This window comes from Puma concolor, chromosome B4 (genome assembly GCF_028749965.1).
Source record: "Puma concolor isolate L17-30 chromosome B4, mPumCon1.1.hap2, whole genome shotgun sequence".
In the NCBI taxonomy this organism is placed as follows: Eukaryota; Metazoa; Chordata; class Mammalia; order Carnivora; family Felidae; genus Puma; species Puma concolor.
The window spans coordinates 71,904,840-71,921,330 of NC_141673.1; the positions used below are offsets into that span (position 1 = coordinate 71,904,840).

Below are 16,491 nucleotides of genomic sequence, written 5' to 3' on the forward strand. Positions count from 1 at the left end.
ATGAAGGACAGGTGTCACTTTATCTGCTTCTGAAAATGCTATTTGATAAACTACGAGGATGCTGACAAGCTTGGAGAAAAGAGGATATGGATGTTTTAATGTATTATTAAATTCTTTTTTTTTTATTTTTTTGTGTGCAGGAAGGACCAGTCATCAGTTACAATGCAGCTACCACATTACGTAACTTTTGTTTATGGCAGCAAACTCAGAATGTTCTTGATGATGCTCACCCTTCTCACCATGACACTGCTGTTCTTATCACTAGGTAGTTTTAGAAATAACCTTCCCACCACAGTGGTTTACCTTTCTGTCCTGCGTGATCACTGCTATTTCTTGTTACCTTCTTTATCGATACATGGAAGCGTTCTCTAAGAACTTGTCTTGCAAAAGATACTGTTGAATGAAAACATTGTTCTTGCAGACCAAAATTCAAATGGATTCCTTAGGAAATTAGCAATGTTAGGTTGCTGAGGAGTGAACTGACCCAAACAAAATAATTTCCTTATTAGTGACAGAACTAGGAAAAATATTTGGAAACAAACATAGTTATGGAACTGAAAACAGGTTATGTTCCTTCCCCACTTGATACTTCAATCACTTGGAAGAGCTTTTGAATTTTAACTGGTTGCCTACTTTTTTGGCTACTTGTACTTTAAAAAGAAAAAAAAAAACAACAAAAAACCTATTGTTTTGATGCTCAATACATCTCTTAATTGCTAGACTGTATTTGCAAGGGTCTTAATGTGCTTACTTACTAAAAACAACTTATTAAAAAATATCCATTTTACAAGCACCACTCTACATTGTTAATTCATGCCTTTGCTTCAGCAACACTGGTCACCAGAATAATTAGATTTTAGGATTGGCTGGTTGGTTGACAGAAGGAAATAATTCTTCCATTTAGGGGTCAGACTCATAATCTGCTTTCTAGAACCCTGAAATGAAACCCTCAGTCCATGTAAAATAGCTGACATGTAGGAAAGACCAGAGAATTGTCAGATGGGTTAGGGACTAAGTAATGCAGAAGGAAAAACAAAACAAAACCAAGTTGGTGATATCTGAAAACATCCTTATTTGTCATGGAGAATAATCACTGCAGCTCATAGTGATGCGCAAGCATCAAGGAAAGGGTAAACTCTATTACATGTACTGCATAAGTAAAGGCAGAGGTGAAAAATGTAATTAGAAAGCTTGTTACTGAACTTGATTAAAGCTTCAACTATTCACAGCAGACTCTCTTGTATAGCTTCTATTGCTTATTGATATATACAAGAGGTGTATACCTTGGGTTTAAATTATTGAGAGTTTAAGACCCGGATTTGGAAGGCAGTTGATGGTAATGGTCATATTACAGTTTAAACTTCTTTATCTTTGTTTTGAATTGTTGCAAAAAACTTTGCTGAAAATGTTTCAAAATTTTTTGTTTTAAGGGAAGACATTTGTGGAGCTAGGGAGAAATGTGACACATTAGGTAAGTTATTTTGCAAATTAAATACAACTTACATAATTATTTCCTGAATTGTTTAAAATGTTTCTTTTCCTTTTATTTTACATTGTAATCCTTTTGATTGTCGTAATGATGGTCGTTATTAGCTTCTGCTTCAATACATTTTAAAGAAGAACAGCAAATATGGTGCCCATTGCTAAATATCAAGTGTCGTGCAAAGCTGGACATGAAGTGTTTAGTTATGTAATATTTGATCCACACAAAATAACATATAAACTATATGCGGATTTAAAGCAAAACAAAACAAAACAAAACGAACAGCCATAAATCTACCACCAGATTTAAGAGCCAAAACTTAATACTATCATATGGCCTATGCTAAGTCCTTACTCTATCCTTTTTGCGTGCCTCCAGCTAGTAGCCAATACCATGAATTCTGTATGTCCCAGTTACTTTCATCTTTTGAAAAACAGTTCTCTATGTGTGTGCTCATAAAAGAAATTGTTCGATTTTGCTTTTTGAGCATAGTGGTTGTAGTTCATGAATTCTCACTGCTGTGTAATATTTTCTCCTCTGTTTACATATTTCATGCTATTGGTGGATATTTTGGCCAATTCCAGTTTTTCATTACGAATTTCACTTTAAAATCTAGTGTATATTCTACAATTGAACTGTTATGTCATTAAATGTGCTAATGTTCAACTTTGGTATATCTTCACATGGTTATACCAATTTGCACCTTTATCAATAGTTTATTCTAAACATTGCTTTTGATTATGTCCTTATCAACACAAGGTATCTAGAGAATTATCATTTTTGCCATTTTAATGTAATTTCATTATAGTAGTAATTTTCAGCTCCACGATTATTGAATTTGAACATCTTTTCATAGCTACTGGCCATTCGTACTTCTTTTGAGAAATGAAATAAGACCCATTTTTCCTATTTTTTGGTGTTAGTCATTTTCTTACTGCTTATTTTAAGTTTTAAAAATTATTTTCTAAGTTTTCATTTAAATTCCAGTTAATACAGTGTAGTATTAGTTGCAGGTGTAGAATCTAACGATTCAACAGTCCATACAACACCCAAAGCTCCTCACAGCAAGTGCCCTCACTAATCCCCATCACCTATTTAACCCCTCCCTGCCCACTTCCCTTCCGGTAACCATCCATTCTCTACAGTTAAGAATGTATTTCTTGGTTTTCTTCCCTCCACTGCCATGTTCATTTGTTTCATTTAAATTCCACATGTGAGGGGCGCCTGGGTGGCGCAGTCGGTTAAGCGTCCGACTTCAGCCAGGTCACGATCTCGCGGTCCGTGAGTTCGAGCCCCGCGTCAGGCTCTGGGCTGATGGCTCAGAGCCTGGAGCCTGTTTCCGATTCTGTGTCTCCCTCTCTCTCTGCCCCTCCCCCGTTCATGCTCTGTCTCTCTCTGTCCCAAAAATAAATAAACGTTGAAAAAAAAATTTTTTAATTCCACATGTGAGTGAGATCATATGGTATTTGTCTTTCTCTGACTGACTTTGCCTAGTCTGTAGCACTCTACCTCCATCCACATCATTGCCAATGGCAAGATTTCATTCTTTGTGATGGCTGAGTAATACTCCATTGTATGTGTACATATGTATATATGCACACAAACACCAATCACAACTTTATCCATTCATTGGTCAATAGATATTTAGGCTCTCTCCATAATTTGGCTATGGTAGATGATGCCACTACAAACATCTGGATACATGTACTCCTTGGAATCCGTGTTATTGTATCCTTGGCATAAATACCTAATAGTGCAATTGCTGGGTCATAGTTCTATTTTTAACTTTTTGAGGAACCTCCATACTGTTCTCCATAGTGGCTGCACCAGTTTGCATTCCCACCAACAGTGCAAAGGGTTCCCCTTTATCTGCATCTTTGCTAACACCTGTTTGCTGTGTTAATTTTAGCCATTCTAACAGATGTGAGGTGATACCTCATCGTAGTTTGGGTTAGAAAAATCTTAAATAACCTAACCTTAGTCCTAAAGGAGCTAGAAAAAGAATAACAAATGAAGCATAGAGCCAGTGGTAGAGGGGAAATAATTAAGGTTAGGGCAGAAATAAGTGATATATAAACTCAAATAGTAGAACCTATCAATGAAACCAGGAGCTGGTTCTTTGAAAAAATTATGGTATTTGTCTTTTTCTGAATGACTTATTTTGCTTAGCATAATACCTCCTAGTTCCGTCCATATTGTTGCAAATTTTTAACATTTTCTTCTTTTTATGGCTAATATTCCATCGTATATGTACACTACAGCTTCTTTATCCATTTGTCCATTAATAGACGCTTGAGTTGCTTCCATACCTTGGCTATTGTACATAATGCTGCAATAAGCATAGGAGTGCATGTATCTTTCTGGGTTAGTGTTTTTGTTTAGGTAAATACCTAGTAATGGAATTACTAGATCATGTGATATTTCTATTAATTTTGGGAGGAACCTCCATATTTTCCACAGTTGCACCATTTTACCTTTCTACTAACAGTGCATGAGTGTTACCTTTTCTCCACATTCTTCTCAATGCTTGTTACTTCTTGTCTTTTTGATACTAGCCATTTTGACTGGTATGAGGTGATACCACATATGGTTTTGATTTGCATTTCCCTAATACTGATGCTGAACATAATTTCATGTGTTGGCCATCTGTGTGTCGTCTTAGGAAAAATATCTGTTCAGGTCCTCTGCCCATTTTTTACCTGGATTGTTTTTTGAGTTCTTTATATATCTTTGATATTAATCCCTATTGGATATATTATTTGCCAATATCTTATTCAGTAGGTTGCCTTTTCATTTTGCTGATGGAGTTCTTTGCTGTGCAAAAACTTTTTATTTTGGTGTAGTCTCAATAGTTTATTTTTGGTTTTGTCTCTGAGGAGACATGTCTATAAATATGTTAAGGCTAATGTCCAAGAGATTACTGCCTGTATTTTCATTTAGGAATTTTATGGTTTCAAGTCTCACATTTACGTCTTTGATCCGTTTTGAATTTATTTTTGTGTATGGTGTATGAAACTGGACCACTTTGGCTTTTTGAATGTAGCTTTTCAGTTTATACCATTTATTGAAGAGACTCTTTTCCCCATTTTGTATTCTTGCCTCCTTTGTTATAGATTGCCCATAGGAGTGTGGGTTTATTTCTGGCTATCCTCTTCTATTCGTGTGTGTGTGTGTGCATGTGCACACGCGTGTGCATGTACACTAGTACCATGCTGTTTTGATTAGCTTTGTAGTATAGTTTGAAATCTGGGATGGTGTTATCTCCAGCTTTGTTCTTAATTCTCTGAAAGTATTCTTATTATCCTTTAAATCAAGGGTCATGATAATGATAGCTGATATTTGAGTGTTTACCATGTATCATACACTCTTGTGAGGTTTTGTGTGATTTAACTCATTCAATCTTCACAACAAATCTTTAAGAATAGCTTTCAGCTTCATAGATGAGGACAAGTAATTTGCCTGCGGGTACACAACTTATATTAACACAAGTATTAGTATTTAATTTTCTCATATAAAATATGTGGAAAAATTGTGAGATTTTTTTTTGCTGTATTTTGTAGATGCCATTGCCCCAGTCTCTGAGCGCTTTTTGCAAAGTATATTGTAAAATAATTTTTACTTCTAGGGCACCTGGGATTTAAGCTTCTGACTTCAGCTCAGGTCATGATCTCACAATCCATTAGTTCAAGCCCAACGTTGGGCTCTGTGCTGACAGCTCAGAGCCTGGGGACTGCTTCAGATTCTGTGTCTCCCTCTCTCTCTCAAAAATAAACAGACATTAAAAAATTAAAAAGGAGTTTTATTCTTTAAGGTGGTTAGATTGGAGGACTCTGTGCAGCTTCTTGAACTTCCAAACACAGGGAATGGGTATGAGGTTAGGGCCCATACCACTTTATCCTACCTCTGACCACTTTCATAGAACCGAATATCCGCTTGAGTGAATGTAGGCACAACCATCAGTTAGCTGCTTCGAACCATAATGTTATATATTCACTTTGATTTTGTTTGTTCTTGCCTGTTTATGGGCATACTTGAGTATGGACTTCAATCATACACAATACATGTTTCCACAGATCTGTTATGTGATTAAAATGTTTAGCTTAGAATATATCCATCTCTGAGCATGAAACCAAGTTTGGGTGATAAGAGTCCATATTTTGTTTGAAATGCCTACACAGCCTTAAAAATGAATATATGGAAATGGAGTGATTTAACAGATTGAAAATACTAATGGAGGCATGGGAATGGCAAGATACTCAATTAAAATGGTTAGTTTTAACTTTTAGTAAAGGAGAAATGTAAAATTGGCCAAAATTGACTAAAAAAATGGCACACACAAGCATCAAGTCCTAGTTAAGGAAAACAATTCTTTCATACTTTGGACAGCAGACTTTAAATCCTATTTTTTCCCTTACTCGTTTTTGGCCTTGATTCTGACCAAGAAAAAGGTTTTGGTGGGGAGCTTTGCCCAAGCAATGACTTTGGGTGTGGGTTCCGAAAGAGCAAATACTCTTTTTTATTAAAGAGAAAAGCATTGGCAAGTGAACTTGTTAGTCTGAATTTTTCCAGCATTTTTAGATTCCTCGGGTTAATATCTTTTAAAGTGCGCAAGCGCACACACACACACTTGGTACGAAATTTAAGTGCTAGGAAAATGTCCATGTTCTTAAGTTTTATGATTGAAATAGTATATAGGCGCATGGGGTTAAAACACAGTGGTTAATAGAGGTCTGTATTAAGAAATTTATGAATGTACAAACTTTCCAGTAAGAAACGGGTTATATATGAAAAATTCTGCTTTCTTATGAAAGGAATTTACCTAGCAGAGCAGATAGTTTACAAGAAAATAAGAGGATGGTAGTAGTGAAAACTATGCTATTAAGGAAAATGCCAACTTGGTTGAGGTAATACGTATTGTTGTAAGGAACACTTAATGTCAATTTCTTCTAGACTATTTTTCATGGATTCTATCAGCTCTAATTCTTTTTGTTCAGTCAGTTCATACTGCAATTGGCATGACATGATATCCTTTATCTTAAAGAGTAAATCTATCTTAATCAACCTTCTTTAGATAAATACAAAATTATTGGGTGCCCTTAATATATGAATCCTATTTTATTTAATATATATTAGATACCAGGTGCTATTCTATGCATTTAACATACATTCACTCATTATAATTAATTGTATGCTGCCTCAAAAGTTTTTAAAATGAAAATTTATTATAGTGGTGTATTTTCTGTATTAGTTCTATTACCAATTTAAACATTCATTGCCTTTTCTAGTATCCACACTAATGGGGCCTAAAACTTCATCCTTTGTATAACAAATACTTTTTCCTCTTCCTTTTTTTTTTTAAACACTTGTTTGCCCCATATTTTGAATTATTTTCTTCAGCAAAATCCAGGAATTGGTAAAAAATATTTCAACTGCAGATAAATCATTCTGTTCTTTTTTTCCTTCACGTTAAAAAACACATCTTTCCTTATGTGATATTAACAGCCAACTCTACATCCTTTTTTTTCCTTGCATCCATTTCTAAGTAGTAATGCCCATAGTAAATGCTTTATTTATGATTTGATGTTTCCTATTTTCAAATACAACTATGAAATTTTTCAGGTTTAGCAGAATTAGGTACCCTGTGTGATCCTTTACGGAGCTGCTCTATTAGTGAAGAAAATGGACTGAGTGCTGCCTTTACCATAGCCCACGAACTTGGCCATGTGTAAGTACCTTCTGCTACCTCAGTAATAGGTTTTCTAGTAATCACTGCATAGAAGACCTAAAATTCCATCTTCAGTTGAGTAATTAGCAGCTCTATGTCTTAAAAAAATATTGTTAGTATAATTTTCATCCCTGAAATGCTAACTCTGGCTCTTTTGTGATCTGTTAGGTCAGACAGGCTGCACTGATCAACAGACTAAGCAAAGAACTAGCACTTGGGAATTCTTTTATTTCATTTACTGTATTGGATTACTATGACCAGCACTTCTGGCCTCTATCCCTTGTTACCCCATACATGACCAGGTACTGTCCTCTACCATCTTATGGGAGGGCCTGCAGGGGCTTCTGGTTCTGGGGAACTCCTGATAATAATGACAATACCAACTCACTTTTGCTCTTGAAGCTCAGAGCCCCAGCAGAGAATGTGGTATGTGGGAATTACTTAATCATTAAAAGATTTTTAAGTCATTCTTCCAGCTCCGTAGTTGTGTGTGTGTGTGTGTGTGTGTGTGTGTGTGTGTGTTTCTTTTTCTAAAAATTAGGGAGGGGTTCTATCCTTTCCTGCATTATTATAAGTTCTGCTGGGGTTCTGTGCTCTAAGAATGGAGGCCATGATTCCATGAGATAACCTCAGAGCTCCCATGGAAAGTCAGAAACCCCTACAAACTCATCCTCTGAAAGTGATTCCGAATGTGCACCCCAGCACTCCTGGGATTTCTTGTTCATCCGCTAATAGGGATTTGAGGCTAGCATGCCCTCTTTAATATACTGTCTTTTCCTGGTCATACCTTACATCATTAGCATATTCAACAGGGATAATTTCAAGTGGAAACCATTTTTAGTAAACTAATGCCTCTTTAGTTCCCCTGCAGTGTGGTTATGTTTCATGATTATTAGCAGGGTGCACACTCAAATAAATTGTTAAAGTGGAGGATAGGACCAGGAGCTTACCTGAGGGGTGTAGATGCATTGCAGCAACATCTGGAAAGCACTATTAGCTGATCGCCAAGGCTACTAACTAATGAAAAACTGCTCTTGCAGAGAATACCACCTTAGACCTTTATTTTCTTCCTGAGAAACTCTTTAGGTGTCGTTAGAGTATGGGTAAGTAGTTTAATTAAAAGACTGGTATTTAAGTACAAATCTCTGCAGGCAAAGAGCTGAATTAGGTGGTTTCAATGTTCCTTGTAAATGCAAGTTTATACTTGGGTCCTCAAATGAAGGCATAGGATCTGTTGCTGACCAGCTAATTATTTAATATATTTGCTCTTAGAAAGATTTGGCTGCCCTTGAGGAATGTTTTTGTCATTCGAATTCGGTCAATAATCACTTAGTGAATACAGACCAGAAACAGTCCTTAGTCTGTTTCATACGAAACATGTAGACACTATAAAATGATAAGGAATGAGAGATTAAAGAAGTTTTGATACTGTAGCCATAGTCCGTGGTCTAGAAACTGGTAACACCTTTATGTAATTGATCTTCACACATCCCTTACAACTATGCATGTTGAAACCTGCAAGTACTTATGTGAGTGCTCTGTCAGTTTTGTGATGAGGTAAGCTAGAGTCCACATTTTTATTGTTTAGACTCCAATTTGGTGTCAAAATCAACAAATAGTGCTACTGATAAAAGCTATAATGTAGTGTTTGAGATCCTGTGCTTCTAAACATGAAAATAACCCTGATTTTATAATGTTTTATGGGAAAGATCAAGAGTATAATTTTGTATTTTATCTTCTAAGATCTGTTACATATTTTCATATTCTTTGTTTTTATTTTTAGATTCAACGTTCCACATGATGATAGTTTTAAATGTAAGGAACCTGGGATTAAACACCAATATCATGTAATGGCTCCAACTTTAAATTACCACACAAGTCCTTGGACCTGGTCAAAATGTAGTCAGAAATATATCACTGAATTCCTAGAGTAAGTCTAAAGTTATATTACTTTAGTTAAATAATGAAACATTTATTAGACTATAGACTTTGAACTTTATGTTATTTTAAAGTGATTTAATTTCTGTCCAGTTTTGGCTTAAATTTGTTTACTTTGTACAACTGGGTTTTTAAAAACAAGGAAAGAGTTGTATGTACACATTTCACTCCTAAAATATTTTGGTGGGGGCAGGTCAGACCTAGATTTGGGAGCTCTATTAGGATAACTTGTTTTTAAGGGGAGACTTAGATTCACAGCTTTCTTACGTGTTTGAATTTTTTCAGTAGGTACTGCGTAATACAAGAGGAGCTTAAGTGGTTCAAGTTTTGAGGTGCCTTAGAAGGACAGACAATAGCTGAGGTCCAACTCTGAGTATTCCAAATAGCTCTCTGTGGCCAGAGGGATGTGGAGTAGTTTATATGCTTACATATTCTTCTGGAGGATTTTTCTAGGTCTGAAGAGGGGGCAGATCGATTTTTCTTGCCTCGTCTCCATCTCGCACGTTTCTCTGCTTCCCCATTTTTATCCAAATGGTGTTTCTATCTTACTGAAAGTTGCCAAAAGGCAAGGCCAAGCTCTAAGTAATTTTTTTTTGTTTAAAAGCAATATTCATTTCCTTATATTCTAATCCCCAGTATATGTGGTTGCTAGTTACCTCTTTTGTGAGAACTATGGAAATAAATGAAACTATGCTTTGTAATATGTTCATAAATCCCAAGATGATCAGTTTTTTTTTATCCTTGTATGGGGAGTTGATTTAAAAGCATAATACACAATTGCTGTTGTATACATAATTGCATATAGTTTTGTTCAATGGCTAGCTGAGGTATTGGTTAAAAATACCAGGGGATGTGTTTATTTTTGAATGGTGCTAATGGGATTCTCTCCAATGGAAATGTTAAACACACACACACACACACACACACACACACACACACACACACACACAAGCTGACTTAAGTTACACGTTCATTTTTGGATGAAACTTAACATCTTTCTAGCCAGTAAAAATTGCTAAATTTCTTAAAATTATGGTAATGGAATGAATTGTTTTTAATCCAGTTGGGATGGCTGAATATTTTCAGTTTCCTATATGCTAAATACTGCATTACAAACCAGAAGTGAACAACAAATGTTTCTCCTATTTGCCACTTTCTAAGTCCTTTACATGTATCCTTGAATAGCCGTTTGCAAGGTGGATAGTGTCACTATTACTGCAGAGGAGGAGTCCTAGCCTCTGGCATGTTAACTTGTCTACAACCAGGCAGGCATCCTGGAAGCAGCAATACCAAAACACAAACTCTGCCTCTTTGAAGTGGACACAACGTAACACTTCCTGAAACTCTTTGTTTTGTTGTTGAGAACTATAAATGTACTTTCTCAAATGATATAAAAACTTTTTTCTACAACATACTGACAATTTGGGGGGGTAGTGCTTGGGGTGGCAAAGCTGGTTAAGCATCCAGCTCTTGGTTTCAGCTCAGGTCATGATCTTAGGTTTTCTGGGTTTGAGCCCGGCGTCTGGTTCTGGGCTGGCAGCATGGAGCCTGCTTGGGATTCTCTCTCCTCTTCTCTCTGTGCCCCTCCCCAGCTCCTGCTGTGTGTTTCTCTTGCTCTCTCAAAGTAAACTAAAAAAATATAAAAATTTTGAGAATTTAGGCATTTAATAGAAGGGATTATTATTGGACAACAAAATAGATCAAAAATATAGTGTGATTACATAAATGGGTTTCATAAATTATATTCTGATGAATTTACAACTTTTTTTTTTAATTACACCTTCAAAGCAGTTATGGGGCTCAAATGAGAAACGGATTTTTTTTTTGCGACTTTCATATGTATTCGTTTTAAATTATGAAAAAACATACTGTTTATGAAACTGTAGAGCAGTGACTGTGATGAAGAATCTTCTATTATGTATCCACCTGTATTCACAATATTTTTGGTCTTTGGTACAGTACTGGCCATGGGGAATGCCTCCTTGACAAACCAAATGGAAGAATATATGATCTGTCTTCACAACTTCCTGGATTAATGTACGATGTGAACAAGCAGTGTGAACTGATGTTTGGCCCTGGATCACAAGTATGTCCCTACTTGGTAAGAAAATTAGGTCCTTCTTTTGTTTTTTAAACTACCATAAAGTTAAAGTTAGAACATATTTCAAAATGTACTTTTATTCTCTTGAACAGAAGGTGAACTAAATGTATCTTAGAAGTTTTAACTTTTAGAGATGTAGATTGTTTGCCCGAAAGGGGTTAAAAACAGGGAAACTCGGGGGCTTCTGGGTGATTCAGTCGGTTAAGTGTCCAACTTCAGCTCAGGTCACGATCTTGCGGTTCGTGAGTTTGAGCCCTGTGTCAGGCTCTGTGCTGACAGCTCGGACATTAACTCTCACAAAATCCTGTGTCAGGTATTCCCATTTAGAAAACAGGTTTTAAAAACATTCAAATATTTATTTTCAAATACTATTTTGGGGGGGGTGGGGGTGTTAAAGACAGAAGTGTCTTGATAACTGGTTGTATTAAAGGACCCAGGAATTTAATAGACTACATTTTAATTTACACAGATTTGAATCCAAAACAATCTAGGGCCTGTTGTTATCATTAAATAATTACTTTAGAACTTTGAGGATTTTTCATAGGTTAGACCCACTACTAGATTGTGAGGATCATTGGACCAGGAATGCAGATTCATTCACTCATGGAAATATGCATCTCCAGTGGTCAGTTTAGGATCTGACACATACTAGGTGCCACAAACTAAGTGTTTGTTGAATTGAATGAGTGAAAGTTATATAGCCATGGGTGCAGAGATGGGCAAAACATATTCCATATAGTAATATCGTTTAAAAAAATAATTTTAAAAAGTTAATATGCTTTTATTTATCTTAATTTTTATTGATTTTATTTTATTTTTTATTTTTTAAAATTTACATCCACATTAGTTAGCATATAGTGCAACAATGATTTCAGGAGTAGATTCCTTAGTGCCCCTTACCCGTTTAGCCCATCCCCCCTCCCACAACACCTCCAGTAACCCTCAGTTCTCCATATTTATGGGTCTCTTCTGTTTTGTCCCACTCCCTGGTTTTTATGTTCTTTTTGCTTCCCTTCCCTTATGTTCATCTGGTTTGTCTCTTAAAGTCCTCATATGAGTGAAGTCATATGATTTTTGTCTTTCTCTGACTAATTTCACTTAGCATAATACCCTCCATTTCCATCCACGTAGTTGCAGATGGCAAGATTTCATTCTTTTTGATTGCCAAGTAATACTCCATTGTATGTATGTATGTATACACACACACACACACCCCACACCTTCTTTATCCATTCATCCACTGATGGATATTTGGGCTCTTTCCATACTTTGGCTATTTTGGCTATTGTTACTAGTGCTGCTATAAACATGGGGGCATGTGTCCCTTCGAAACAGCACACCTGTATCCCATGGATAAATGCCAAGTAGTGCAATTGCTGGGTCGTAGGGTAGTTCTATTTTTAGTTTTTTGAGGAACCTCCATACTGTTTTCCAGAGTGGCTGCACCAGCTTGCATTCCCCCCCCCCCAAAAAAAAAGTTAAGCTTTTAAATATCCATATTGAGGAGGGGAGATTTAACATAATTTTTGGAGATCCATTTCTTTTCTACCTGACCTACCCACTAAATAAACATTGAATTTAAATTCAGAAAAAGGGAATTATCTTGGGTATAGCTCCTGTGAACCTCTGGATTTTTGTTTCTTAGGAAAACTTGAGAGCCCTTTGTTCAACTTGAAAGTATGCATTCTATTCACAAAGTAGGAAACCAGTATACATTATACAGTATTTCTATGCACATTATTCATACATTCTATCGTATCAAAAGAGGCTTTTGGAAACTCTTTGTGAATAACATTTAACAACAAAAAGTCCTTTAGAAAAATGTCTTGCAAAGAGAAAAATGTCCCCCATAATTTTGAATATTTCCACTCTAATTTCTCTCTCCCATTGTTCAGTGTATGATGAAAATCCAAAAGTTCTTAAAAACTGAATGTTGCCATTTTATGTGTTCAGAGGCAAATCAATGATTAGAACTTAGTGAATTTTTTTTTGGCTTGATTATTTCCAGCTCTGACCTTGAAACCATGAAATCTGTAAGATCAATGTATAAACTGATGGTTTACACTGAATTGATCTGGTGGTTGGTTGTAGTGTTATTTTACTCTTGTCTGCTTTTTGTTATCTTGCAGAAGCAATGCAGACGTCTCTGGTGTACGAGTGCAGAAGGAGTTCACAAGGGTTGTCGCACTCAGCACATGCCCCTTGCAGATGGAACAAACTGTGGTCCTGGGATGGTAGGTTTCCTGGAAGGGTGAGTCTTGTATCAAGAGACTATCCAAGGAAGTGACTGCTCTGCGTTTCAGCGCTCTTCATGATTGGTCAACTCTTGCTCTGCTAATGAATCGATGTTGCCATGTGAACAGATAGTTACCTAAGTATATTAGTCTTATTAACAATGAGTATAGACATAAAGATCCTAATAGATCAGCAATTTCCCCAAATTGAGGGATGTTACCATTGTTTGCATTTTCTCCTATAAAATTCAACCAGGTATAATGGAAAGTTTTAAGTGGCTTCTTCGGATATTTATTGGTTGTAAATGTCTTCAAATACCTCATATCCCTAAAGTAAACTGCCTGAACATATAACATCAGGCATGAACTAATTTAAATCTGCAAACATGATGCTGAGAGACAGGGTTTACCCTGATAACCAAACATCAATGTGAGGGTGAAGTCAGGTGGTACTTGGTGCTTCAGGATGAAGGCAAGTTCCATTGGCCTTGGTAGCCAGTGCCGCCTGTGCTGAATAAGCTTGAGTCTGTTGACGCCTCCTCTGAGCTACCTCAGCACAAAATGAACGTTTTCTTGGCAATGGGGTTGGCTAGTGCTGCCGCTTTTGTTAACTTCACATTGGGCACAAGTAGAAACTGAAGGACCGGGTCACTAGCTGATCTTTTGCTTTACCAGCTCTTTGCTTCATGGAAATGTTTGCACCAGCCATTGCCCTTCTCCTTGCCTTCTGTCAAAAGGCATGTGTTTTCTGTGAATGTTGCCTGCATTACAGAGTTTTATTGGGACTTGAGCAATTTTTGCAGTAGCTGAAGTCCTCTGAAATGGTTTAGCACTCAGATTACCTTGGGACCAAAATTCTAGTGGATTTCTTGAGTTTGTCGATTGGAGCTAGAACTGAACTTTAAAATTTTATCTTTATTTAAAATTGTTATTTTGAAGACCAAAAATATGAAAGACTTTATTTTTCTCACTTTTTGTGACCAGTACTGGTAATTGGCTTTTGGGGGAGACAAGAGTGGCATTTGGGAGAGTTACTGATTATCTAAGGATGAGCAGAGAAAAAAAACCTTGTTGTAGGCTGAATTAGAAACAGCTGTTAGCTCATTAGAAGACTTGCTCCAAGGTAGTCCCCAGATTCAAATCTGGTTGGGCCTTAAGTGTCTTAGCAAACTTTAAAGTTTATGCCATGAAACTTCATGCTTCATGGCATGTGGCTAACATAGCGATGGATATATTTACATGCATCACATATACCATTTATAACTGAGTAGTCTAAATCCGGTCAATGCATTAGCATGATAAAAAATTGAGATATAGGAGTAAAATGCACAGATATCAAATGTTCAATTTGGTAAGTCTTAACAAATATAGATGGACACTTAGCCAATATCCCAATCCAGATGAGAACATTTCCATCACTGTAAAGTTGTCTAGCCTCTGTAGAGTTTCCCTCTTTCCAGAGAGAGAACATACTTCCTGATTTTAACGTAAATCGAACTGTATAGCGTATGTACATGCACGCGCATACACACACACACCCTTTCTGTGGGCAGAGGGAAAAGGGGTCAAGCTTTTTTTATTCAAGATGTTGGAGTTTCATCCATGTTGTGTGTATTGATACTTCATTCCTTTATGCTGCAGTGTAAGTCAGCTGTATAAATGCACCATAATTTTTTTATACATTCTTCTGCTGATAGACAATTGGGACACTTCCAGGTTTTGGTCATTATGAATAAAGCTGCTATGAGCATCCTCATACCAGTCTTGTGGGCATGTGCTTGCATCTCTCTGAAGTAAACAAGTATCTAGAAATTGCTGGGTCATAGGGGAGGTGCATGTATGTAACTTCATAGGGAACTGCCAAACCATCTTCCAAATGGGTACTTGAGACTCTCGCAAGTGATGTATGAAAGTTCCAGTTGTGCTGCATGTCTTGCCAGTTGATGATCTTGTTAATCTTGTAACAAAATTTTAGACACTTTAGGTGCAAAATGGAATACTATTATGTTTTTAATTTGTATTATCCTGATTATTCTCCATCTTGAGCATGTTTTCATGTACTACTTAGCCGTTCAAATATGAGGTGTAGTGTAAAGGGCCTGGATTTGTTGGAATTCAAGGTAAATGTGTTGAGACACTGGGACCTACTTTAAAACTTGTATAGATTAAAAGCAGAAATGCATTTGGGGTAACATGTGTATCATGTAGATATAAAATCCCTTTTATCATTTATTAAAGAGAGTGAGCCTCTTTGCATTAGCCACATTCAATAATAAATGGGCCTTTTTTTCCAAGGGAAATTCTAAATAAATGTCCTATCTTTTGCCTCAATATTCTTTTAGTCCCTTTATCTTGTGACTATCTTGCATGTAAGACTATCTTTTAAATACTTGTGGTAGTAAAACTATTAGCATAAACATATAGTGGAACTCACCTGACAATGACTTGACTTTTTTTTTTTTTTTTTACATGGTGAACAATACAACATTCTTTTTCTTGGATTTTTCAGAAATAGTGCTCAAGGATTATTTGAAACGTTTCTGGAAGATGTTCCCCAAATTTACATGAACATAGTACATTCTATTCAGAGATTTTTTTTCGCTTTTAATGGCTTTATCATTTTGAATCATCTTAATGGAGGGCACAAAGCTTTTTTCCTGCTAATTAATAAGCTTGGTTATAGGATTCATTCATTCAACAAAGATTTATCAAGGACCCACTATGTGTCAGGCACTATTCTAGGTGCTCAGGATACATCAGCAAACAGAAAAGATCGCTGCCTTCATGAAGCTTACATTCGTAGTGGGAGAGGGCTGACTGCAATTTAAAATGTAGTGGTCAGGGGCGCCTGGGTGGCGCAGTCGGTTAAGCGTCCGACTTCAGCCAGGTCACGATCTCACGGTCCGTGGGTTCGAGCCCCGCGTCAGGCTCTGGGCTGATGGCTCGGAGCCTGGAGCCTGCTTCGGATTCTGTGTCTCCCTCTCTCTCTGCCCCTCCCCCGTTCATGCTC

The 16,491-nt window shown here is 36.6% G+C and overlaps 1 protein-coding gene across 3 annotated transcripts in view; it reads left to right on the forward strand.

Moving 5' to 3' along the window:
• ADAMTS20 (ADAM metallopeptidase with thrombospondin type 1 motif 20) overlaps window positions 1-16,491 on the forward strand; it is a 180,713-nt gene that overhangs the window by 56,862 nt on the left and 107,360 nt on the right. For all 3 annotated transcript variants that reach the window (XM_086713618.1, XM_086713617.1, XM_086713616.1), the window contains exons 6-11: window positions 141-265; window positions 1,431-1,471; window positions 7,103-7,208; window positions 8,992-9,138; window positions 11,106-11,247; window positions 13,377-13,481. In XM_086713618.1, the coding sequence (XP_086569744.1) occupies window positions 141-265; window positions 1,431-1,471; window positions 7,103-7,208; window positions 8,992-9,138; window positions 11,106-11,247; window positions 13,377-13,481 (666 nt within the window). The remainder of the gene's footprint in view (window positions 1-140; window positions 266-1,430; window positions 1,472-7,102; window positions 7,209-8,991; window positions 9,139-11,105; window positions 11,248-13,376; window positions 13,482-16,491) is intronic.